Source organism: Eretmochelys imbricata, chromosome 3 (assembly GCF_965152235.1).
Source record: "Eretmochelys imbricata isolate rEreImb1 chromosome 3, rEreImb1.hap1, whole genome shotgun sequence".
Lineage (NCBI taxonomy): Eukaryota > Metazoa > Chordata > Testudines > Cheloniidae > Eretmochelys > Eretmochelys imbricata.
Window position 1 is genome coordinate 103,784,934 of NC_135574.1, and position 27,927 is coordinate 103,812,860.

General features: G+C 42.8%; 1 protein-coding gene across 2 annotated transcripts in view; it reads left to right on the plus strand.

The window, feature by feature from the left end:
* PDE7B (phosphodiesterase 7B) overlaps positions 1-27,927 on the plus strand; it is a 277,514-nt gene that overhangs the window by 72,077 nt on the left and 177,510 nt on the right. The window contains exon 2 of one of the 2 annotated variants that reach the window (XM_077811766.1): positions 14,832-14,892. In XM_077811766.1, coding sequence (XP_077667892.1) covers positions 14,832-14,892 — 61 coding nt within the window. Of the gene's footprint in view, positions 1-14,810; positions 14,893-27,927 lie in introns of those variants that run through there. The other variant, XM_077811765.1, reaches the window with a different exon arrangement.

Here is a 27,927-nt window from a genome sequence, read left to right on the forward strand (position 1 = left end):
TATGATGGTAATTTGCTTGATTCTGCAATATTTGCCTTAGTAATAACAAATAGTATGCTTGAGGGCTTTGCTGATAGGGATGCTTTGCTGAATCTGGCCTCAATTTCCAGTAATGTCTAAGATTTGACCTATGACCTTTCTCATGAGGCATTAGTGATTCCCATGTTGGTAATGTGTAGGGCTGTGGGTTTGTCTTCATGGCAAAAATATCATAGATACCATGACTTGTCCATTTGTCTATGACTTCTCTGTCCGTGACTTCTGTATGAGAAGGCTGTCGGTGGCTTGCCCTACCAGCCTGGTGCGGTGGCATGGCCTGGGGACGTGAGGTCACCCCACAGGAGTGTTTCCTGGTGTGACATTGCACTCCATATGTTTTATGGAAATATGCTTATGAGTGTAAATATGATGTAACTGAAATATGCTTTATGGAAAAGGTCTCTTGTATGGTATCATAACAAAAGTTACAACCTACTGAATATATTCTTCCTGTTTTTATGTATGTATCATTCTTGTATCTGAAGCTAGAAAAAAAGTATAACTCTGGGGTCCTATTGTAATTATGCAAAGTGTGGGCCATTGATGGCGGTTCAGAATCTTGATGGCTCCCATTGACTAGGACAATTGGTTGTAAATGGCTCTGTTTACTTGAAAGCCTTCCTGTGTTCGTGTAAGCTAGCCCAGGATGAATGGAGTCTGGGGGTCTCACCGGACAGGTGGCCATGTCACATGGTGCTGAAATCCAGCTTAAATCTGGTACTTTCCCATTTAGAAGGAGGAGTGGGGACCCAGAGAGACAAAAGATTCCCGCCTTGGGCCAAAGCTATAAAAGGGGGTGGAACAGAACAAAGGGGGCGGCCAGTCATGAGAAATCCCCTAGTTGCCACATGAGCTGGAACTAACAAGAATTGTACTGAGGAAAGGATTGGGCCCAGACTAGGAAGGAGTCTAGTCTGTGAAAGAAGCTTATTGGAGCATCTCTGAGGGTGAGATTTTACCTGTGAACAGTTTTGTTGATGTACTGTATTAGACTTTGATGTTTTTTGATTTATTTTGCTTGGTGACTTACTTTGTTCTGTCTGTTATTACCTGAAACCACTTAAATCCTACTTTTTATACTTAATAAAATCACTTTTGTTTATTAGTAGACCCAGAGTAAGTGATTAATACCTGGGGGAGCAAACAGCTGCGCATATCTCTCTATTAGTGTTATAGAGGGTGGACAATTTATGAGTTTACCCTGTATAAACTTTATACAGAGTAAAACAGATTTATTTGGGGTTTGGATCCCATTGGGAGCTGAGTGTCTGGGTGCTGGAGAGTGGTGACCTGCTGAGCAATTTTTGGTTAAAGTCTGCAGCTTTGGGGGCATGGACCAGACCTGGGTCTGTGTTGCAGCAGGCTAGTGTGTCTGGCTCAACAAGGCAGGGGTTCTGGAGTCCCAAGATGGCAGGGAAAACAGGCTTAGAGGTAATTCTAGCACATCAGGTGACCGTCCCAAGGGGGTCTCTGACCGAACCCGTCACACCTAGTTCCTGGGGGGCTGGGCCTTGTTCCCTTCTCTGGGCATTGCAATCTGAAGCTGAAAGGTGTCAAATTCAAAACTGATAAAAGGAAATACTTTTTCACACAATGCATAATTAGACTGCGGGATTCACTGTCACTGGATATCATTGAGGCTAAGAATTTAGCAAAATTCAGAAAGGATTTGTTGACATTTATATGGATAAGAACAGAAACAGTTTAAATAATCACTGATTATTGTATTGGAAGGGATATAAAACCTTGTGCTTCAGGCCTTAAACCAATCTCTTATTTGTTAGGGATTAGGATTAGACTTTCACAGGGGCAAGATTACCCCATATCTTCAGGGTTTCTTGCATCATCCTCAGAAGCATCTGGCCACTGGCAGAAACAGAATTCAGGACTAGCTGAACCAAAGGGTTGACAAGTACGGCAATTCGTATGTTCCTATATTTTCTCAGCACTGATGTTGACTCACGTCTTGCTTGCTTTTTTGCTCATCACTTAAACCTAAGAATATCATGCAACCTCCTATTTTCAGGCAGTTTTAGGAACATAACTGAAGAGAGTCTGTGCCAGAGGACCACTAACTCTGACCCTTACTGAAATTGCTATAACCTTTATTTTCATATATTTATACAAAATGCCAGCTGTTTTTAAAGCAAATGAAAAGTTCCAACCTCCTTTTATGCAGGTAGCTGTTTTACCACACTGACAGAGCCTCACAGATGGCTTAACTGCTAGTGCCTATATAAGTATTTATATATAAATAAAGTAGAGCATTTCTATAATGGAGAGGATTAGGGCTGTATATTTTAAAATGGGGAAATCTTTGGTTTTCCACTTTTTTTATTGCCTGCAAAATGCCAGGAAAGTTTAAATTAGAAACAACCACTGTAAAAGAGAAAAAAAAACAAAACAAAAGAAGCATTTATTGCTTCAGAGACAGTCCCATTCCCCCCATAGTTTTCCATAGGAGCACAGAAGCTTTCTGTCTATTTTGGCATCAAAATGCATTAAATTCTGCATTTTTATCCATAAATCTGTCAGAATGCGAAAGCATATGCAGTATGGTGAAATGGGGAAATGAATAAAAAAGTTAAGCTTTTTAACCAAATAATGTTGTTCTGCATTATCCATTTCCCTCTGCTCTTGCAAGCAGCAGAATGTATTGCCTCAGTAAAGTGTCAAGAAAAATCAAATGAATTCTTGGAAAATATTGAGTAAGCTTAGCTTACTGAGGACACACCTCCTAAATATATATATATGTTGCTTATCTCAATATGTATGGAACATAACAGTAGCGTCTGAGAGGCTTAGAAAAAAATGTAAGCAGAAATTCTCAGACAATACGATTTCCACTGGGTTTTGGCCTGATCTTTAACTTGTGTAAACTGAGGTAATTCCACTGACTTTAATGCCAAGGATATTGTCCAGTACTTTTCATATATGCTTGTGAATACATCGAGTCTCCATGTGGTTGCTTGACTGAGGTGCTGTCCAAAACTCATCCCTTTCCTGTGATTTGTGTATAGTCTTTTGTGAAATCCTGGCTACAGTGTAGTTAATGGCAATACTCTCAGCCTATGTCTACACTACAGTCTAAGTCAGCATAATTTATGTCGCTCAGGGGTATGAATAAACCACCCCTCTGAGCGACATAAGTTACATGGACATAGGTGCTCATATGCACAACACTATGTCGGTGGGAGAGCTTCTCCAGCTGACGTTGCTTCTGCTGATTGTGGAGATGGTTTTACAATGCCGATGGGAGAGCTCTCCTCCATTGGCATAGAGCATCTTCACCAGATGAACTGCAGCAGTGCAGCTGCACCGCTCCAACTCTGTACTTGTAGGCATGCCCTCACTGAGTTAAATGGGGTCAAGATTTCACCCTCTGTCTTCAGAAACAGAACTTAAATAAAAATGTCCCAAGGGGGACATCGCTGGTCATGAAATTGTGTCAGAATGTGTTTGGACGGAAAAGAGCAGCTTCCCCCAAAATCAAAATTTTCAACTTCGCTTAAATTTTTTCAATTTTCCAAAAGGAAAATCAAAACAAAATACTTCATTTCAGGTCAAGTTCACCCAAATAATATTTTAGGTTGTTGAACTGAATCAAAATATTTAATTTTGGGTCAGTTCAACATTAATTTGTGTCCACTTACGCTGCCGTGGTGCCTCATGAGAATTGTAGTGGGGTGCCACATGCCCCCATTCATAGAATCCTAGAATATCAGGGTTGGAAGGGACCTCAGGAGGTCACCTAGTCCAACCCCCTGCTCAGAGCAGGACCAATCCCCAATTAAATCATCACAGCCAGGGCTTTGTCAAGCCTGACCTTAAAAACCTCAAAGGAAGGAAATTCCACCACCTCCCTAGGTCACGCATTCCAGTGTTTCACCACCCTCCTAGTGAAATAGTTTTTCCTAATATCCAACCTAACCCTCCCCCACTGCAACTTGAGATCATTACTTCTTGTTCTGTCATCTGCTACTGCTGAGAACAGTCTAGATCCATCCTCTTTGGAACCCCCTTTCAGGTAGTTGAAAGCAGCTATCAAATCCCCTCTCATTCTTCTCTTCTGCAGACTAAACAATCCCAGTTCCCTCAGCCTCTCCTCATAAATCATGTGTTCCAGTCCCCTAATCATTTTTGTTGCCCTCTGCTGGACGCTTTCCAATTTTTGCATATCCTTCTTGTAGTGTGGGGCCCAAAACTGGACACAGTACTCCAGATGAGGCCTCACCAATGTCGAATAGAGGGGAACGATCACATCCCTCGATCTGCTGGCAATACCCCTACTTATACAGCCCAGAATGCCATTAGCCTTTTTGGCAATGAGAGCACACTGTTGACTCATATCCAGCTTCTCGTCCACTGTAACCCCTAGGTCCTTTTCTGCAGAAGTGCTGCCAAGCCATTCGGTCCCTAGTCTGTAGCGGTGCAGATTCCCCTCTAGATTAAGTGCCATGGTGCAACATAAGTGACATGACCAGAGTGCATCATCACGGGAGTTGTAGTCTGGCTGGGCAGCCCATCCATGGATGGAAATTCCAATTTTTGATCAGGTCTACCTTGAGTAAGTCGGTACTTTTAAACAGTTCAACATAGACCGTTGCCCAAATTTTCTCCCAGACTGGCTTATTTTCAAGGCTTCTCCTGCAGGACATCCTGTGTATTCTCCTATTTGTCTGCTTGAATTAGTTCAAATAAGACTCGCCCAGTCTGTTAGAGTGAATCAGCAGAGTAACTCCACACCTCCATACAAAATCCTATTGCAGGACACCCTGTAACAGTTATATACAATAATAGTCTTTCCCAACCCCAGAGCAAGCTCCATCTAATTATGATATTACTTATGTTGGGAAAGTTTTGAGGAGAGAGATTTGTATTTAATCCTCTTTCATTATGTTTTTAATTGCTGCTTATGCTTTTAACTTCAGTAATGCACCTAAAAAAACCTGATGTGCAGAGCAAGTCTGAATAAATATATATGATCTATTTATGCATAACAGACAAGGTGAACTACAAGTCAACACGAAAGGATTTCAGAGAGAAAGTTTCTCATTCCATAGAAGATACACAACATGCGACTTTTCCACCAGCAGTAGAAAAAAAAAAAGCAAATCCATTAGGATAGTAAACAACTTTTGGTAACCCCATGGCAAAAATAGATGAGAAAGGAATTAATTTCTTTTGGCAGTTTTCCCAATGGATATGAGACATGTAGTACTAATGTCCCTTATTGGTTAGAAAAGAGAGTTTGATTTATAATGAGTATCAAATGATGTGGGGAAGTTCAAGCTAGAAAGGCTAACCAAGGTAAAATGCTAGTGAATTTAGCAACATTATTGCCTCAGCAACTTAAAATTTTGTAAATAAAGGATTTAGTTGACTTTTTCAAACAAAATTGGCCTCCGGATTTGTGTACACGGGGAAATTGCCCAGAATAACTAATGCGGAATAAACTATTCCAGAATAGTGTTCCATGTGGACAGTAGACACTCTCTTTTCAAATAAAAGTATCTTTATTTGGGAATAACTAGTGGACTTTCAAAGTGGAGTAATTATTTTGGAATATAAACGCATTTGTTCCCGAACAGAATATCCACACAAGGAGCTATTCCAGAATAGCTATTCCACTCACTTTCCCCATGTAGCCAAGCCTTAAATCAGCCCTGTTGTGATTCCATTGACTATGGTAAAGCAGGTACAGCTCTACATTTGGCCTAATTTGTCCAGACGTGTCTTCCTGTGGGTCACAAGTGGAAAATGTAAATGAGATATGGGAGAGGACAGGAGCTTGAATATTTTAGGGGAATGTGGATATGTTCCTGTTACAAGGTGGACTAGGCCTTGAGCCCCCCCTGCTGGAGGCCTTGTGGCCCTGCCACACCCTGCCCCAGAAAAGGACATTAGAGAGATCCTCCAAGGCCTGGTCTACAGTACGCGGTTATTTCAGAATTAGCTGAGTTAATTCGAAATAAAACTGATTCCGTCCACATGACCAAACCGGTTTTTTCAATTTAAAGGGCTCTTTAATTAGGGTATTCTAAATTCTGTACTCCACCTCAGCAAGTGGAGTAGCGCTAAAATTGAGATCGCAGTTCCAGGTTACAGGTACTGTGGACGCAATTCGACGTTATTGGTCTCCGGGAGCTATCCCAGAATGCTCCCTTGTGACCGCTCTGGACAACACTCTCAACTCCGATTCACTAGCCAGATAGGCAGTAAAAGCCCCGGGAACTTTTGAATTTCATTTCCTGCTTGGTCACCATCAGCACAGTCCACCATCACAAGAGACCATGCAGTCCCAGATTCGCAGATGAACTCCAGCATGGTCCGAAAGAGAGTTGGCTTTTAGCTCATGCAGTAGAGGCTCATGCACTAAGCTCCAGAGGTCCCAGGTTCGATCCCGACAGCCGGGGTCTGTCAGTTTTAGAATACCCTAATATGGTACACAATCAATTGATTCAATTGCTTCTCACTTGAGGTTCAGCTCACTGTCTTTATAGCCCAGATAATATTTCACTTCCTTGCTCAAAGCTGTTTCCTCCCACATTTGTTAGCTTGTCAGCTCTGTTTACCTAAATGAAGGTCCATGAGAGGGGAGGGATAGCTCAGTGGTTTGAGCATTGGCTTGCTAAACCCAGGACTGTGAGTTCAATTCTTGAGGAGGTCACTTAGGGATCTGGGCCAAAAATTGGGGATTGGTCCAGCTTTGAGCAGGGGGTTGGACTGGATGACCTCCTGAGGTCCCTTCTAACCCTGATATTCTATGATGGTTAGAAACCTTCTATTTGGGGGAGAGGGATAGCTCAGTGGTTTGAGCATTGGCCTGCTAAACTCAGGGTTGTGAGTTCAATCCTTGAGGGGGCCATTTAGGGATCGGGGGCAAAAATTGGGGATTGGTCCTGCTTTGAGCAGGGGGTTGGACTAGACTCCTGAGGTCCCTTCCAACCCTGATATTCTATGGTTCTATGGAGGTACTGGATCTCATTGCATGTTAGAGAGATGAATCTGTTATGGCAGAACTATGTTCCAAAAAAAGAAACGCAAATACGTACGCTAAAGTCTCCAGAGCCACGACGGAAAGATGCTACTCCAAGGACACAGAGCAGAGTCCTACAAAAATCAAGGAGCTCAGCCAAACGTACCAAAAAGCCAGGGAGGCGAACGGGCGCTCTGGGTCACAGCCCCATACATGCCACTTCTACCATGAGCTGCATGCAATTATGGGGGTAATGCCACCACTACCCCACCACTGTCCGTGGACACCTGCAAGCAGGGAGTTGCACGGAGTGAGGAGGAGGAGTTATTGGCGGACAAAGAGGAAGAGAGGAGGAGGAGGACAGTGCACAGGCGGCAAGTGGGGAATCTGTTTTCCCCCCTAGCCAGGAACTAAACGCTGGACCCAATAGCCTCCTCCCACTCCCAGTGTGGGCTCCCGGACCATGACCCTGGAGAAGGCACTTCTGGTGAGTGAGAGCCTGATCGGAGCCGGGGAGGGGGGGTGGGGGTGGGAATGGGGGTGGGAGTGGGGGGGGGGGAAAACCCAGCTGCGCTGGGCTGTTCGCGTTTAGTTTAAAGGGCTCATCCCTGCTCAGAGCCTTATCAAAGCCACACAGTGGGGGTGGGTGTTGAGGGGCGTTGTGTGAAGCAATCATCCCAGAGAGCCCACAGGCCCTCCTTTTCTATGGCAAACCCACCAGGCATTGCTTGCTATGGGAAAGGGGGCCTGGCAGTTTGAAAGCATTGCAATGAATGCGGAAGAAGCAGAACCCCGCGTGCCCCTAGGGCTTACCATGGCTGCCGGCAAGCTGAATTCTGTTGCCTGGCCGCACGTGATGGCTTACTCACACCAACGTGGCAGGCACTTCAGAATAAGAGGCAAAATGCGACCTTGTACAGAAAGAGCATGTGCTGTGTACTATGAATTGCCTGTTTCACTGAGAAACAGTGTCCCCTTTGTTCTCTAAAATGTATCTTTTAAAATACTATCCTCCCTTTTTCTCCTCCCGCAGGTGCAAATGTTTCAACGCTGCCCCTGTCTACTCCATCCCAGAGGCTGGTCCAGATAAGAAGGCGGAAAAATTGAACTCAGGACAACATGTTCACCGAACTTATGCAGTCCTCCCACACTAATAGGGAACAGCTGAATGCGTGGAGGCAAACAATTGCGGAGTCCCATAAAGCGTTAAATGAACACAAAGAGAGGAGGGACGCACGTGATGAGAGCAGGCAGGATGCTATGGTCAAGCTCATGGGGGAGCAAACTGACATGCTCCGCTGTATGGTGGATCTAATGCGGGAAAGGCAGCAAGACCACAGACTGCCACTGCAGCCCCTGTATAACTGCCCTCCCTCCTCCCCAAGTTCCATAGCCTCCTCACCCAGACGCCCAAGAACACGGCAGGGGAGGCTACAGGGACCCACACACTCAACCCCAGAGGATTGCACAAACAGCAGAAAGCTGGTATATCTGAAATTTTGATTTGGTTTCTGGACTTGTCCTTCCCTCCTCCTCCACCCTCTCCACCCCGCACCCCCACCGGTCTACCTTCTGATTTCTCTCAATGTGTTGTGCAACAAATAATAAAGAATGGTTTTTAAACAGTTGTGACTTTATTTTCTTTCATATATGTAGGGGGCAGGTAACTTCAAGAGAAACAAACACAACTGTCACACCATACCCTGGCCAGTCATGAAACTGGCTTTCAAAGCTTCTCTGATGCGCAGCACACCCTGCTGGGCTCTTCTAATAGCCCTGTTGTCTGGCTGTGCGAAATTGGCCACCAGGCGAGTTGCCTCAACCTCCCACCCCACCACAAACGTCTCCCCCTTAGTCTCACAGATATTGTGGCGCACACAAGAAGCAGCAATTACAACTGGAATATTGGTTGTGCTGAGATCTAACTGAGTCATTAAAATATGCCAGCGAGCTTTCAAAAGTCCAAAAGCACATTCTACCACCATTCTGCACTTGCTCAGCCTATAGTTGAACTGCTCCTTACTACTGTCCAGGGTGCCTGTGTACAGGTTCATGAGCCATGGCATTAAGGGGTAGGCTGAGTCCCCGAGGAAAACTATAGGCATTTCAACATCCCCAACAGTAATTTTCTGGTCTGGGAAGTAAGTCCCTTCCTGCAGCTGTTCAAACAGACCAGAGTTCCTGAAGATGCAAGCGTCATGCACCTTTCCCAGCCATCCCACGCTGATGTCGGTGAAACGTCCCTTGTTATCCACCAGTGCCTGCAGCACCATGGAAAAGTACCCCTTGCGGTTTACATACTGTCCGCCCCGGTGATTCGGGGCCAAGATAGGGATATGCGTTCCATCTATCCCCCGCCGCAGTTAGGGAACCTGAGCGCATTAAAGCCATCCACAATGGTCTGCACATTTCCCAAAGTCACTACCCTTGGTAGCAGCTGGTCAATGATTGCGTTGGCTACTTGCAGCACAGCAGCTCCCACAGTAGATTTGCTCACTCCAAACTGATTCCCGACTGACCGGTAGCTGTCGGGTGTTGCAAGCTTCTACAGGGCTGTGGCCACTTGCTTCTCAACTGTGAGGGCTGCTCTCATTTTGGTGTCTTTGCACTTCAGGGCAGGGGACAGCAAGTCACAAAGTTCCATGAAAGTGGTCCTATGCATACGAAAGTTTCTCAGCCACTGGGAATCATCCCATACCTGCAACACTGTGCGGTCCCACTAGTCTGTGCTTGTTTCCCAGGCCCAGAATCAGCGTTCCACGGCATGAACCTGGCCCAGCGCCACCATTATCTCCCAATCGCTACATGCCATGCTTCTAGGAACATCTGTGTCCATCTCCTCATTACTATCGTAATCGCGTTGTCATCACTTCCTCGCCCGGTTTTGCAGGTACTGCACATACTGCTGGATAATGCGTGAAGAATTTTACAGTGGTCAAAACTGCAGCGGAGATCTGAGCGGGCTCCATGCTTGCCACGCTATGGCGCCTGCATGGGTAATCCTGGAAAAAGGGCATGAAATGTAGGAGAGCAGAGTGGCAGCTGTTCAGTTCACGATAGCCAAAAAAAGGCGGGAAATGGTTGTCTTCTGTAGCTTTCACGGAGGCAGAAGCCCAGGACAGGCAACATGGAGAAGCTCAGGAGTGTGGCAAGAGCGGGAGAGCAGAGTTGGCGGCAGAAGCTGTGTTGCTCGGTTCACGATGGCCGAGCAGAGTTGGCAGCGGAAGCGGTTGATGAGGAAGAGAAAGAGTAGATACTTATAGAGATTACATAGAAAGACGAGAGGAAATGCGAGGTGGATTCATAGTACCAGGAGAGAAGTGGTGCACTGTACTGCACCGTCTCCTGAAAGCAGTATGGCGTCTGCACGCCAAAAAGGCGTGAAAGAATTGTCTGCCGTAGCTTTCACGGTGGGAGGAGCGACTGACGACACACACCCAGAAACACTCACAAGAATGTTTTTGCCTCATCATGCACTGGGAGCTTAACCCAGAATTCCAATGGGCGGTGGGGACTGCGGGAACTGTGGGATAGCTACCCACAGTGCACTGCTCCGACATTGGATGTCTCGGTACTGTGGACGCACTCCGCCGAAATCACGCTCTTTAGTGGGGACACACAAGACCGAATGTATAAAATTGCTTCCGAAAATTCAAATCGAATAATTTTGAAATAATTTCGTACTGTAGATGTACCCCCAAGCTACCCAGAGCGGCTGTATGGGAAGCAGCCAATTAGGCCACAGTGAGATCAGTTCCTTGCTAGAGCTGGAGGAGAGTGGATAGTGCTCTGGGATGGCTGCTGGGATTCCACCAGTACAAGGCCCTAAGGTAAGGGTAAAGAATGTGCTGGAACCATGGGGAAGTGGCCCAGGGAATCGTAGCAGCAATGTAATGTATTTAAAGGGATGTGGTGGTTGGCTGCTATTTATAGGGTCCCTGGGATGGGATCTGAAGTAGAGGGCGAGCCCAGGTCTCTCCTCCCCACCAGCCACTGGGAAAGTGGCCTGAGCTTTTTTAGTGGCCCAGCTGAAGAACTGGGGCCAGAAAGGCCCAGAGACATGAAATCTCCAGGGAGGGAGCCTTGGGGTGTGTGGCCCCACATCAGGGCGGGGACTGCTTAAAGAGCAGGGCTAATTCGAGGGAACCTAGAAGGGGCTGAGAGACCGCTTGGACTGGGGTACTGTGATAGGACATGCTGAACTGATTGAAGAGTGAGCCCCAGGATAGGGCTGCAGATTGAAGGATCTTACAGAGGGTGCTGAAATAGGCCCCCTGTTGGATTTATACCCCAGAAGGGGTTTGCTTTGCTTTATCACACAGACAGACTGTGTGTGACTTGGCTGGAGGGCTGAGTCACCAAAGACCCATCACAAACCGAGAGAGAGAGCAGGCACAAGCACTGAGGCAGGGGACACTCACAAGAGGTGAGTGCACCCCATTACAGTTCCATTTAGCTCTGCTGCACTTTGTTAAATTGCTGCATAGAATGATGCTGGAACTAGGGATGCTGGGGGTCCGGTAGCACCCCCCGGCTTGAAGTGGTTTCCATCATATACCTGGTTTACAGTTTTGTTCAATGGCTTTCAGTACCCCTACTATAAAAATTGTTCCAATGCCACTGCCTGCATATGAATAAACATTCTGATCTTGCAGCGAAAAGAAGGAATTGGAAGATTATTTTTTCCCATAAAGAACAGAAAGAAAATTTCTGAGTCTGCTGTGGATGAACTGGTGGGGGAGCTTTCTTATAATTTACTTTGAAATACTGGTGCTGTCTTTTGAAATCTTTCGGGAGAACAGGGCTGGATGCTAGGGAGGGTTAATATAGGGCATCAGGTTGCTCTTTTTAGATGCACTGATATATTAAGTGGTTGTGTATGGGAGTGGGGCTTTTGTTCGCTTGTTTGTTTATTTATTTATTTATTTTGGTGTGGGGGAAGTGAAGGAGAGTGTAAAAATGGCAGGTCCCAAATGTTTAGTCTAATTAGGATGCTGTTGTTCTGTATCATCTTCAGCCTTGTTTACTTTTTACCTGATGTTTTGGATTCTTGCTATAACTGTCACTGACTATGAAACAATAAAATGTACTTGAAAGGAAAGGTACTAATCACTTCACTTTACACAAGAGAAAATGGTACAGGTACTGAAAAGGTTAAAGGAAATTAAACTGGAAAGAAAGCAGAAGGAGAAGAGATACTTTGAGGGGCTAGCCAAAACTGCTTAGTAATGTGGACTTTTGCTTTACTATATAAGATGTGCTCTGCTCCCAGGAGCATTGACACTACAGAGTATAAAATATTCAGAATAACAAAATATGGTGAATGGGGTTACAATGTGCACTATTGTTTCTATAGTATTTGACACCGGCTTATGGTTTAATTCTTAATTTTGCCCATAGTTACAACTATCGCCACAGACTTGGAGTTGAGTGACTTGAAATTACACCTATTTATTTATAAGGGCCCAATCCAATCACCATTGACATTGATGGGAGTCTTTCCATTGATTTGAATCAAACTCATAAGATGCACCAGTGTATTTGCAGCGCTATAAACTTTTACCAGTTTGAATTTAAAATGACAAGGTTATCTATGCAAAGGACCAGAGAGCATATTGCAATTGTCTCTGAACAAGACCAGGCATTCCTGATTCTGATACTGTTTTCCTCTATGGCCTTATATAAATTGCATAAATCTTATGATTTGGTTTTCTGATATGAAAAATAGGGCTAACAATCCTCACATTTTTAACAAGAGTTGTTATGAGGATTAATTATTTTTTGTAACTCATTATTGACCTCCTGAGGACCCTTCCAACCCTGATATTCTATGATTCTATGATTGATAAATTGTTATAAACTTTGTAAGGCATATTATAGATAATATATAACTATTAGGTTAAGGGAGGACGTAAACTATCCTTATTTATATAAAAATATGTAAGAAAATGTACTTTGCTTTAAATCACTACTTGAAAATTTAGAGAGATAAGGTGGGTGAGGTAATATCTATTATTGGACCACTTCTGCTGGTGAGAGAGATCCAAGCTTTTGAGCTACACAGAGCTCTTCTTCACCTCTGGGAAAGGTATTCAGCACAGATCTATACTTAAAACACTAGGAGTACTTGTGGCACCTTAGAGACTAACCAATTTATTTGAGCATAAGCTTTCGTGAGCTACAGCTCACTTATGCTCAAATAAATTGGTTAGTCTCTAAGGTGCCACAAGTACTCCTTTTCTTTTTGCGAATACAGACTAACACGGCTGTTACTCTGAAACTTAAAACACTACAGCTGAACTGCTATAGTGCTTTGACATAGTTAATCCACCTCCATGAGAAGCAGTAGCTTTGTCAACGGGAGAAGCCCTCCTGCTTGTAAACCAGGAGGTTAGGTCGGTATAACTGCGTTGCTCAGGGTGTGGATTTTTCACACCCCCTGAGCAACGTAGTTATGCTGATATAAATTTATAGTGTAGGCATAAGTAGTTAGCACATATCCTAATGGACCATTCAATGTAAAGTGGCCCATTAACAGCCCTGTAGTCATAGGACAAAAATTTGTCTTTTTTCACATAAACTTCTATAAATTATGCTCTCATGAATATGAAAACCAATTTCCTCCTAGATAAGAGAGTGAGTGAAATATTCTTAAAAATATAAACCATATTACATGCAACATGTGCCATGAAAACTATGTATCTATGTAGATTATTCATTAATAATAAAACTCACATACATAGTGCTATAATTTAATTGTGCTTTACAAACATATTCTTTACCCATAGATGTTAGTCTTAGAGATAGAAAAGTATTCTTGGTTTCTCAGAATATAAACAAATGAATGTATGATAACAAACTATTTATTAGAGATGTTCCTTTGTTTGGAGCTTATGTTCAACACAACCAAAGAAGTCCTGTATTTTTTACTAGCAGGTACAGAGCCTGTGGTCTCTTTAGAAACTGTTTCTATCTCTTGTTTAAAATTATCCATCTTATATTCTATCCCCCAGTGTATTCTTTTTGAAGAGGCTTTGACATGGTCTGAAAAATTCTTTTATAGCTAGAAGAAAAGGAGTATTTGTGGCACCTTAGAGACTAACCAATTTATTTGAGCATAAGCTTTTGTGAGCTACAGCTCACTTCATCGGAAGTCTATTACCAGCAGGATAGCGAGTTTGTGTGTGTGGTTTTTGGGAGGGGGGTGAGGGGGTGAGAGAACCTGGATTTGTGCAGGAAATGGCCCAACTTGATTATCATGCACATTGTGTAAAGAGTTGTCACTTTGGATGGGCTATCACCAGCAGGAGAGTGAATTTGTGTCGGGGGGTGGAGGGTGAGAAAACCTGGATTTGTGCTGGAAATGGCCCAACCTGATGATCACTTTAGATAAGCTATTACCAGCAGGACAGTGGGGTGGGAGGAGGTATTGTTTCATATTCTCTGTGTATATATAAAGTCTGCTGCAGTTTCCACGGTATGCATCCGATGAAGTGAGCTATAGCTCACGAAAGCTCATGCTCAAATAAATTGGTTAGTCTCTAAGGTGCCACAAGTACTCCTTTTCTTTTTGCGAATACAGACTAACACGGCTGTTACTCTGAAACCTGTCAATATAAGCAAATTGTTGTTTTCTCATCCTAAAATTTGGGCTACCAGAAAGTCTTCTGACCATGCCATCTGCCCTTGGATTATGCATCTCTGTATCTTACCAGTGCTGAGGGGAATAAAGGCAACAGAGAACACAGATATACAAGTTTTAGGAACGCTGTCACAGGGTCTCACATTAAATATGTCCCTCTTTCTCTTTCAGAGGTGTGGAGAAATCTCATTTGATAGTCCTGATCAGAATGCCAAATGTGTTTGCATGCTAGGTAAGAGTCTTTCCTCTTCTGATATGAGCTTTGGTATACGGAAGTATATGCTGTTTCATCTGGTGCTTCTCTTCTAAATTAGGCTGAATTCAGCCTATAAAGTATAATTAGCTGGGGTGAAACTAGTATGAATTACAACGAGATGTTCTTATATACCAAATATATGTGTAAACGAGCTAATTAAAATGATTCTTCTGTTTCATTTATATTGTATTGTTGACTAAGTGATTTCTGACAACTGGTTCTGATAATTATTTGCAGATCCTTTCAAATTCCTGTTTTACTGGAGGGACATTTTTGACTGTTTTGTAACTAAGCAGGCAAGAGTACTTGTGTGAAAAATCTCAACATACTTTGGGCTAAATTGTGCTTTGTTATACTGCCATAAATCCAGAGTAACTCCTTTGAAGTCAATGGAATTATTCTGGATTTATACTGGTTTAACTGAGAGCAGAAACTGGATCTTCAATTTAATAAACCACATATCAGAAGAGAGATAATTAAGCTCATTTTAATATTGATTGAAAAGCCCTTGCTTATATAAGCATGCTCAGGATTTCCAAATCTGCCAGAAGTGTATAGAATACACAGTTCATGTTACAGTTTTGATGCATGGCATTGGCATTCAAACATTATTAATATTATAGGGTCAGATTCTGATACCCTTATGATAAGTAGAAAACCTTTCTCCTCTAGTAGTCCCATTGACTTACGCATTGTAAGAGTACTAAAATCTGTCCCATAATTATGATGTGTTCATATTCCAAGAAAACTTGAAGAGTTTGTTGGAGGGGAGGAAAATGTTATTCCAAGAGTTTCCCTTAGTTTTTCCTTTTAAAAAAATCTAAAGTAGGTGAGTTGATTCTAAACCTTCCCAGAACTTTCACTACTATCACAGCCATTCCAGTATTGCAGCAAATGTTCCACAATATAGACAGGAGGAAATAATTTCCTTTACATGTAGCCTGTATATTCTCAATTGTGAACTTTTTACTTACTAAAAAAGAGTATAATTCTAGTGGTGCCTATCAACACAACTGAAATTATGGCTGTGTAGATTCATAGATTCATGAATTATAAGGCCAGAAGGGACCACTGTGATCATCTAGTCTGCTCTCCTGCATAACACAGAGCATAGAACTTTCTCAAAATAATGCCTATTTGACTAGAACATAACTGCATTTCAGTTATGAACTGTGATATACACAGATTCAGAATTCCTCCTGAAAAAATGAAACCTGTTGTACAAGGTCTGAACCTAAAATCAAATTTGCTTTTTAACAGCATTGATTTAAAATGTGAATTTTTGCAAGCCTGGTACCTGCAGTATAAAGTGGCACTTCTATATGTTTAGAAAATTTTTTATAAAATGCAGTAGTACATTTAAAAAATTATATCATGCATACATAAGTCCCTAAATATGGAACCAGATGTTTAGCTGATGTCAATCAGCATGACTTGATCCATTGAAATTATGAGGATCTTTCCCATTATTTGTAAAATGTTTAAATTGCAAAATTGTATATTCTCTGGAAACAAAACAGAAATATACTGCTATGTATCAATGTGTTCTGTAGTTGTTTGTTATATTAGCTTGTTTGATTTGCAATGCTATTTCTGAAAAATAAATTAACAGCCTTATTATTATTACAGGGTACAAAGAAAAATCATAAAATAGTTATATAAGAGGAAAAAAGACCTAAAACCAGCCTTTGCTCAGAGAAAATATGAAATAAATGGGTCATTTCCTTGAGTAAGGACTGTAGGATTGAGCTCTAAGTTCTTATGACTATCCTGGCAGGGCTGAAATAAAGTGAGCCTTACCCTCCTCTCCCTTTAACAATATGGGGAACAAACGAAGAGCATGCACACAAAGCAGGTTTTAAAGGGAAACTTCAATACAGCATGAAAGCTATTCCAATCATTACCTCTAGTTACTCATATGGAAGCAGAAATCATGATCAGGGATTTTTTAGAGCCTTACATTTTAAAAAAGAAGAATGAATAATACACTTCCATTTTTGGTAGTAGGATAATATACAGTAGGTTAGTCCACAAGGAATGCAGCTACAGTTTGAAAGCATTTAGGAAGAGGAAACTGGAAGAGTTTGGAGTTAAGTCTATTTGTTACACAAGTGTTTTCATGAACATATTTGTGATATCTTTTTAAAAATATAGAAATATTTTGGAAGTCTCCTGCTTTCCCATACAACTGAAGGGCAGCTACCTTCCCTGTGACCTAACTGACACCATCAGACTGTGTCTCCTGGTACAAAGTACAGTACCAGTAAAAATGCCATCTCCATTCAGTTATTGTATAAAAATGGGGGGAAAGTGTGGGATATATTTTTTAAATTAGTTCTGAACACACTGCTAAGAACTGGGTAAAGAGAAAGTATTGTGTGCGCATGTGCACAAGAGAGAAAGAAAGAGAGCAAGTTCACACTAGTGTTGTCTGGTAGATGCAATCAATACTGCTTATCTGTGTCATAGGCCCAATATTACTAACAAGGTAGAGTTCTGTGCTTTTGGAGTTGATGGATACGGGTCCTACCTGATTACCTAACTCTGTGAAGTCCTGGGTAATCATGGTGTGCAGCACCGTGGCAACCATGAAGTCCTAGGTAGCCATGGAGGGGTTTCTTTGTTTGTTGTTTTTAAACACAATAAGGCCAAATATTGCAAAGACTTATGCCCACTGGGCATAGTTGGACTGCTCATGGGGCATAAAGTTAAGCTCATGTGTAAGCCTTTGCAAGATCAGAGTCTAAATGGACTATATGGTTTGCTATTCAAGGCCTTATCCCACATTCCTTATGCATTCCCATTGAATTCAGTGAGAATTTTGGGTACACAAGGAATACAGGATCAGGTCCCTACGGCTTTAAAGAAAAATACCAATAAGGCCTGCAGGATGCTCTGCAACCCTGCAACCTTTGACCAGTGTAGAAGTATTAGATTAGCTACATCTTTCTACTTTCCACTCCACTTCAAAGCAAAGTGGACATATTTGCTTAGCTATTTTTAATGTTTGTTTTTCCTTTAGGGGTGGAAAAATTATTTACAGGGACACAAAGGAGTCAAACATCTCAATAATTCATAAATTTTAAAGGGGAAAAAATCTATGTGTGAGTGTGTGATGCTTATGTAAGTAAAAGCCTATCATATGCAGCTCTGCCAATACCCCAATCTTGGCTTGCGAAACACTTTCTATTTCAATAATGGGCTGAAACTGCCAACTGTGTTCAAACGTGTGGTGGCTTTTCTGCTGTGGGCAAAGAGCCACTAAGGACATAGCTGAATCCATGAAACTCATTTCATATAGGGCCAAATACTGATGTTTTTTTTAACACGGATATCCACAGGTAATAAATAGGAGACGCATACCTCTGAAACAACACCCTTCTTTTGAGGAGCCAGGCACCCCTCTCTGGTGGAATGAAGGGAGGGAGTGTGTGGCCCTAAAGCAAGAATTTTATGTTTAGTAGTTTGCTAGGGCAAGTTTTCTTTCTTTTTGGGCTGCTCTTTTTAGAATGACCAGACAGCAAATGTGAAAAATCGGGAAGGGGGTGGGGGGTAATAGGAGCCTATATAAGAAAAAGACCCAAAAATCAGGACTGTCCCTATAAAATCAGGACATCTGGTCACCCTAGTTCTTTTCTTGGATGAATTCTAAGTGGCTTTTTGTGAGGAAACTGCTGTTATTACAAGTAAGTATTCCTCAGGTTATGTCTGCAAGGACCGACTCTATAGAAAATGAGGAAAAACTCATTATTCCAGCTTGGGCTGAATTTATAACAGTGGGGGGAAAGCACATAAGCACTTTTCATGTACTAGCCATTAGGCTTGTGTTTGACTCTTATTAACTTTAACTCCAGCACCACACTATTTTAGCAAGAGGAATTCACATCTCTTCTGGAAAAATCTCTCGCTGACCTTCCCCAACCTGTAAGTGACAGACAGTAAACAAGCAGAAGGCAGAATCTCCTAATAAAGTCTTCCCAGTGCTTCAGTAATAGGACACAGGTCCTGGCAGCAGCAACTGTCAACACAAGCAACTTACATTAGAAAAATGTGCCCTCAGTTATGCCCCTGTTAACCCACTAATATCAACAGGGTTAAATAGATATAATGGATGGAATAATTTAGCCCTGTATACATTATGGTGGAAGTCCCTGGCTATTTCCTGGATAACAGGAACAGGAGCAAATTGCTCCCTCCTTCTAAAGCTGAAGAAATATTTCAGTGTGAAACAAGCAGGTTGAAATTTATTTGTACACTGAGGAGTCACTTAAAAAAACAAAGCAAAACATACCGATAAACAAACAATATCTTGCTGGTATATTATCACCTTTTAGCAAAAATGTCAGTGTCAGCACTTGAAAAACAGATAATAGACTAGAGTAGAATTTCCATACCCCTGCAGATACACTGTGTTCCAGCAACCTCTCAGAGTTACATATCTGCATACGCAACACAACCCAGCAGGCCCAAGAGTATTTTTTTTTGAACAGGTGTGTTAAAATAAAATTCAATTGAATTAAAGTGGAAAAATAGATATTGTTCTTGAAAATGTCATATCTACCTATCTTTGGTATTTATATAACCCTTATTACCATAGTATCTGAGTGATTCACAAACTTTATTTATGCCCTTTCCAGGACATGCACGCCTTTTCCCAGTCCTCCTTACAACGATAAGAAAGTTAAAGCCATTTCATAGCAAAGGCCCAACTAAAGATAAAATACAAAAAAAATCTTCAAAAGGCAAGTTTTGCTGTTTTAAAAGATGCAGATTTCTGCATAGTGCTTTCCTTTCTGACCTTTTTCAAAATCTGCTTAGGTATTTCAGTCCTTTTAGTGTCAGACATGTGCAAAAGGAATTAGCCACTGATACCATAATTGAAAATAGCAGCACACTCTCTATAGTGAGGGTTAAATTTCCCCCATCAGTATTCATATTTGAACTAAAAGCCATAAGTATGTATGTGCAATTCCCCTTGATGGCAGTCGCTGGTGTGAATGGAGCACAGTATCTTCCTATCTGTGTAAAGGGTATGAGAGGCCAATAGTCCTAAACCCCTGCACTTAATATACAGTCTTGCAGTATTTTGACACTGAAGTCTGCATGGATCTCCAAATCACCATATACCACATTTTTCATGGTGGAACTCTCTTGTTCACTTGATAACAGTTCCAATTTTGCCAGAACAGTACAGATTTTCCACATTGTGTCATAAATCCTGTTTAGTTGCCTGTAAGCTCTGAGGACTCTTGCCGGTATATCTTGTCAACATTTCTCTATGTCTAAGGTACTTATGTGGCCCCCATTACTGTAGTAACTGGGCCCCGTAATTTTTAAGCACTTATCCTCACAACACCCCTGTGAAGTAGGGAAGTGCTGTTGTCCCCATCTTACAGATAGGGAACTGAGGCACAGCGGGTGGAATTCACAAGGAGAACTCAAACCACCCTGTCAGCTGCCATCTAACCCTGTAGGCATCTAAGTTTCCACTCTTAAAGTCCCCTAGGCTCCAAAATTTCTGCCAGTGGGCATGTGCACAGCCACCCCAATCCTGACACCACTGAGCAGCTTGATGCCTTACTCACACTTAAGCCCCAGCAGGATTCACAAAATAGACGTTCCCCTGCCTATCTTAACTGTGAGGCCTGAACCAGTAGTTGTGCCCAAATCCCACTTTAGAGCACATCTACTGCATCAGTGCCTGGGCAAACCACATCTGGATTCTCTGCACCTCGAAGTCTTTAAACCACGATTTGAGGACTTCAGTAGCTCAGACATAGGTTAGAAGTTTGTTACAGGAGTGGGTGGGTGAGATTCTGTGGCCTGCGTTGTGCAGGAGGTCAGACTAGATGATCATAATGGTCCCTTCTGACCTTAAAGTCTATGATTCTATGGATGAGGAGGTTGGGTTAGTACCTACTTTCCCCCTGCTTTAGCTAGTGGTTAGCACACTCACCCAGGATGTTTAAGACCTAAGTTCAAATCCCCACTATGCCTCATGTAGAGCAGGCGTTTGAACCCTGGTCTCTCACCTTCCAAGTGGGCTACAGGGTATCCTGGGGTGGCTATCTCTCCTTTTGAAGCGTTCCACATTGTATAAAATACTTACATGGTCATTGGGTTAGAGAAAGATTTATTCTATAGCCCAGCAGTAAGGGCACTCACCCTTGGGTAAGAGACCCAAGTTTAAGACCTTGTTCCATTGACCAGTAAAAAGCCTCACCCTAGAATACCCCCTAGCCCAGTGGTTAAGATACTCACCCCTGGAGACATGGGTTTAAATCCTTTCTCCAGATCAGGCAGCATAAAGGTTTGAAATTGGGTCTCTCACATCCTGTATGAGTGCTCTGACCACTGGGCTATAGAGCATAAGAGGGCCTCCTTTTTCTTGGTTTCTCTTGAAAAAGGACTGACCTGGCTTAGGTTCCTAACTCCAGGTGAGACTTAACAGCTGTGAATCCCAAGTAGAGCTAGGTACTTAACTCCCTTTGAGGGGCAGGGCTTTGATTTCGCCCCTCTCCTCAGCATTTCCTACGAGCGAGCTTAGGCAACTACCTGCTCAGTGTACTGGCTGCAATGAATCCCTTTTTAGGTGCCAGATTCTGCCAGTGCATTGTATAGGGAGCCTAACTCAGGGTTGTGAATGCCACTTGGTGGCAGGGCACTTAAAAATTAGGCGCTGCAATGCTCAGTGTAAATCCCACATGTGAATCCTACCGGGTCAGACTTTTAAAGGTATTTAAACTCCAGTGGGCATTAGATGCCAAAATATCTTTAAAAATCTGGCCCTGAGTGACTTGCCCAAAGTCATACAAGACATTTGTGGCAGAGCAGGGGATTGAATTGTCTTCTGGAGTCTCAGGCTAGTGCCCTAACCATTGGCCCATCCTTCCTTTGATAGAGGTCATCTCACAGCTGCTGTCCAGGCCACTTCCCAGCACAACCTTGCAGTTCTCACAGACTCCCTGCTCTGTGAGAATGCAGCATCCTAAAAAAGGGAAGAAGGAGGATCCTGGGAACTACAGGCCAGTCAGCTTCACCTCAGTCCTTGGAAAAATCATGGAGCAGGTCCACAAGGAATCAATTCTGAAGCATTTAGAGGAGAGGAAAGTGATCAGGAACAGTCAGCATGGATTCACCAAGGGCAAGTCATGCCTGACTAATATAATTGCCTTCTATGACGAGATAACTGGCTCTGTGGATGAGGGGAAAGCAGTGGATGTGTTGTTCCTTGACTTTAGCAAAGCTTTTGACATGGTCTCCCACAGTATTCTTGCCAGCAAGTTAAAGAAGTATGGGCTGGATGAATGGACTATAAGGTGGATAGAAAGCTGGCTAGATTGTCGGGCTCAACGGGTATTGATCAATGGCTCCATGTCTAGTTGGCAGCCGGTATCAAGTGGAGTGTCCCAAGGGTCAGTCCTCAGGCCGGTTTTGTTCAATATCTTCATAAATGATCTGGAGGATGGTGTGGATTGCACCCTCAGCAAGTTTGCAGATGACACTAAACTGGGAGGAGAGGTAGATATACTGGAGGGTAGGGATAGGATACAGAGGGACCTAGACAAATTAGAGGATTGGGCCAAAAGAAATCTGATGAGGTTAAACAAGGACAAGTGCAGAGTCCTGCACTTAGGATGGAAGAATCCCATGCACCGCTACAGACTAGGGACCAAATGGCTTGGCAGCAGTTCTGCAGAAAAGGACCTAGGGGTGACAGTGGACGAGAAGCTGGATATGAGTCAACAGTGTGCCCTTGTTGCCAAGAAGGCCAATGGCATTTTGGGGTGTATAAGTAGGGGCATTGCCAGCAGATCGAGGGATGTGACCGTTCCCCTCTATTTGACATTGGTGAGGCCTCATCTGGAGTACTATGTCCAGTTTTGGGCCCCACACTACAAGAAGGATGTGGAAAAATTGGAAAGAGTCCAGCGGAGGGCAACAAAAATTATTAGGGGACTGGAACACATGACTTATGAGGAGAGGCTGAGGGAACTGGGATTGTTTAGTCTGCGGAAGAGAAGAATGAGCGGGGATTTGATAGCTGCTTTCAACTACCTGAAAGGGGGTTCCAAAGAGGATGGATCTAGACTGTTCTCAGTGGTAGCAGATGACAGAACCAGGAGTAATGGTCTCAAGTTGCAGTGGGGGAAGTTTAGGTTGGATATTAGGAAAAACTTTTTCACTAGGAGGGTGGTGAAACACTGGAATGAGTTACGGAGGGAGGTGGTGGAATCTCCTTCCTTAGAAGTTTTTAAGGTCAGGCTTGACAAAGCCCTGGCTGGGATGATTTAGTTGGGGATTGGTCCTGCTTTGAGCAGGGGGTTGGACTAGATGACCTCCTGAGGTCCCTTCCAACCCTGATATTCTATGATTCATATAGAGAACAGTAGGGGAAAGAAACTACTGATTCACAACGTCTGTATCAGACAACTTCAGATGGGGGGGTCTCAAGGAGGAGAGAGCAGAGATTACACAGCGGAGAGGTTGTAGGGAGAAGCAGGGGGAGGAAAAGGAGTGCACATGATGGGCTGAAAAAAAGGGGCAGATAAGGGGATTTTGCAGGCCCAAGAAAGATGGCTGAACTTCAGGGATGGAAAAAAGGAGAAGAGTGGAAAAGTCAGGGAGACAGAAAATAAGTATCATTAGACTGGGGGAGGGAGAGATGGGGGGATTCAGGGGCTGGAGGTTAGAGAAGTGGTGATTTTCAGGATTTTGGAACGGAGAGGAAAAGGGGTCAAATGTAGCTTGAAATCCTCAGAGAGAAGCCTGTCATTCACCCCCAATAGAAATCAGTGAGAGTATTTCAATGGCTTTAGATGAGGCCCGTAACACTCAGGAAGTTGCCACATTGCCAGCCCCAAAGGCTGATCTCCTCTGTACACAAGGAGACACAGCATGGCAAGAGCAATACACACTTCCCCCACACTAGTCCCAGGTATCTCTACCCTGAACTGGAAGGACCAAATGTAGGGGTGAAAAGGTTAGTTTGTTTTTCAGTCTCTTTGAATCATTGGTCTATTTGCTTAAGCAACTGATAATGTTGACAACAGTGGTTTAGGCCTGATCCCAAACCCTTTCAGGTCAGTGGTAGTTTTTCCACTGGCTTCAATATGTACTGGATCAGGACCTGTGTAGTGTGAATACCAGTCCACAGAAAATGTACTGAGAACCCCCAAATCATTTCACATAGGCTTACAAACAGCCATTAGCTTACTCACAAGTATATATTAAATTATACTATTATTGATTTCAAAATAGTGTGTGTCATAAATATAAAGGGAAGGGTAAACACCTTTAAAATCCCTCCTGGCCAGAGGAAAAACCCTTTCACCTGTAAAGGGTTAAGAAGCTAGGATAACCTCGCTGGCACCTGACCAAAATGACCAATGAGGAGACAAGATACTTTCAAAGCTGGAGGGGGGGAGAAACAAAGGTTCGCTCTGTCTGTGTGTTGTTTTTTGCCAGGAACAGAAAAAGAATGGAGTCTTAGAACTTAGTAAGTAATCTAGCTCGCTATGCGTTGGATTCTGTTTTGTTTAAATGGCTGATAAAATAAGTTGTGCTGAATGGAATGTATATTCCGGTTTTTCTGTCTTTTTGTAACTTAAGGTTTTGCCTAGAGGGATTCTCTATGTTTTGAATCTGATTACCCCCTGTAAGGTATTTACCATCCTGATTTTACAGAGGTGATTCTTTTACTTTTTCTTCAATTAAAATTCTTCTTTTAAGAACCTGATTGCTTTTTCATTATTCTTAAGATCCAAGGGTTTGGGTCTGTGTTCACCAATGCAAACTGGTGAGGATTTTTATCAAGCCTTCCCCAGGAAAGGGGGTGTAGGGTTTGGGAGGATTTTGGGGGGAGAGACGTTTCCAAGCGGGCTCTTTCCCTGTTATATATTTGTTGGACGCTTGGTGGTGGCAGCAATAAAGTTCAAGGGCAAAAGGTAAAATAGTTTGTACCTTGGGGAAGTTTTAACCTAAACTGGTAAAAATAAGCTTAGGGGGGTTTTCATGCAGGTCCCCACATCTGTACCCTAGAGTTCAGAGTGGGGAAGGAACCCTGACAGTGTGTGAGAAAAAACAGTGGAGAGGAAATTATTTATGCCAAATATGTCACTGTACACAATGGATAGGTAATGCTGGAATCTGGAAGTGTGCACAAAATAAAATGGATTAATGTAAAATAGACTATAAAATAATAAAGATAACTCAATTTTTTTAAAAAGCTTATAAAAGCTAGTTTTAAGTTTGTTTCTTGTTTTGAGTTAATTAGGTTTTGAGTCAATAGGTTTTCTTGAATAAGGACTGCTGGATTTGACAAGAGGTTTTCTTGAATAAGCACTGCTATATATCTAACTGTAATAGGTTAAAAACAGTTCTTAAAAGTTCAGACTTACAGCTCAAAAATAAAAAATAAATCTTTTAGGGAAATTATAAAGGATCTGAAAAGATCCATCCAAGAAATCTCATCCCCCAAATTTCTTTGACTAATACTTGACATATGGTTTGTAACTGAGTAGATACGTTCTTTATACAATACAATGTAAAGCATGCAACTCTCTGTACTCTGATTGGCTAATAGCCATCAGCCAATCAGAACACAGGACTTTTCTTAACTATGGAGGTTATACAAATCTTGTACTCTGGCTGGCTATAGTGAGCTCCACGTACAGAGTTGCTTAACAAATATAGCCATCTTTGCTTCTGACCCTCCTCACTCCGTATTTAATATCTGTGGTTAGGTGGAATGACAGTTTAAATAAACTTTGCATGTAAGAGAAAATATGCTTCCCTTAAAGAACAAAGGAATATTCTAAGAGGACTGGGCTTAAATGAGGTAATGGGGAAGGGGATGGTCAAATATTAAAACAATCATGTTTGTTTTGGACATATGAATCAGGCCAGATCCTCACCTAGCATAAACTTTCATAGCTTCACTGATTTTGGTGGAACCAATATACACCAGCTGAGGATCTGGCCTTGGGAGTTTTAAGGGCAGTAGTTAAACTAGAGGGACTTATAGTAGCCAAGTGAAATGTAAGGTTACCAGAAGGAGAACACATTTTTCTGTAACAAGTTGAGGGTGTACGTTGTTCAGTTGATAATAATCATATCCTGGATCCCATATGTACTTATAACTTCCAGTCAGGAAGCACCATTGGATCACCATTAAATTTAAGGATTTTGTTTAATAGTTATTTTTGTTACACACCTCTAGGAAATTAGTATCAAGTGTTAAGGCCTGATCCTGCGCCTCAGAAACCATTGTGTAAGTCTTGTGGCCTTCTTCAGTGACGGCAGGATCGAGCTTTTAGACTGGAAAGTCTCACTGTCGCTGCTATTAGCAGCTTTGCATTCCTCTACTCAGCTGCTGTTTTCTAAATTCCAGTATTATTATTCCTCCTATCGCATCAGTGTATTGGGAGCCCCTTTTCCTTATTACTAATGGCAGAGGAACACCCCTACCATACAGGCTGTGCTATAGCATGGCACTTGCCCTTTCTTCACTGATACCAGTAAGTCTTCCGTTACCCAAAATACCTGAACATTTGAAACAAAATCAGCCCCAACAATGTAATTCAGATATAGACCATTTTTCAGGCATAAAATAATCGTTGTTATTCTAAAATTTTATCTGATATTATGCAATTCAATGTGTGAACCGTTTTGGAGATAATGAGGATCCCTAGGAATAAATAATGAAAGCTCAAAACACTCTTGTTTACTTTCATACTAAATAATAATTATTCTCTTGACACTGCAGGGAGTTCCCACAAGACTTCTTTCAGCACAGAATCACTGTTACAGTGCATGATACAGTGAATGTTTCAGTAAATTTCAAAGAATACATAGGCTATAAAGTCATTGATCTCTTTATTGAAGCAGTATTGTTGGTCTAAGGGCATACTGCACTCTGTGCATGAGCTATACACACAAATGTTATAAAGCCAGCTTTAGGGTGATCCATCAACACACCCTCCTCTTCTTCTCTCTGTTTTCTGTGGGCCTGACATCTCAAAATACAGCATCATTCGACAAGAAGAGTCTCAAAGTCTTGTACTAAGATTTTGCTCTTCACTGTAAATTATGCATTTTATAGACTGTCTCTCCCTGACAAAGGTAATGTGAAAGGAGGAAGAGAGACACTAGAAACTCTCTTTCAAGTTCCATAACACTGAGGTTTGGAACTGTGGACTTCTTCCTCTGCTTTCAAGGAACCCAAAGGGGCAGTGGGAGGCTAGTTTTCTGTACCTGCCCCCTTCTGACACATTAGGGTCTGTGTCTGTTGCAGCACTGCCTTGTTAGTTTCATGATATTGCAATTCATCTGGAGTATTTGCGCTCAGGGTAGCAATATATAATCTAGTACCTACATTTTCTCCAAATGGTATCCAGGGTTGTGTGCAGAGATGCTGGGCACTGGAGCTATATCCGCCTACACTTGCAGTGAACTTGGCCCAGTGTGTCTTTTTGGGATCCTTTGGGATGAAAGGTGTTATATAAAACATTAATATTTGTAATTTAATGTTAATCCTGATGAATTGCCCCATATAGAGGGTGACCATATGTCCCGTTTTGACTGGGACAGTCCGTTTTTTAAGCCCTGTCCTGGCTGTTCTGACCTTTTTTGGCAAAACTAGGCATTTGTCCTGTTTGCTCTTGCCAACTGATGATTGGCTGGCAAGAGCAAATGGGACAAATGCCCAGTTTTGAAAAAAAAAGTGGGGTGCAACCCCTAGTGGGGCACAAAGGAATGTGAGGGAGGGGGGTCTTGGGTGAGTGGCATGGGCTAGGTCATCCCCGCACCGGCAGTGTGAGGATGGACCGAGCAGCTCAGGCTGGCCCCGCATGGGCCCAGTGGGGGTGAGTGTGGGCTGGCCCCATGTAGGTGGGGGGGGTGAGCGGCTGGGGCCAGCCCCACCGGGGGGGAGGGTTTGGTCCAGCCCGTGTGGGGAGGTAGGGGCGCCTTGGGCTAGTCCCAGGCAGTGTCCAGTTTTCCCTGTTGGGA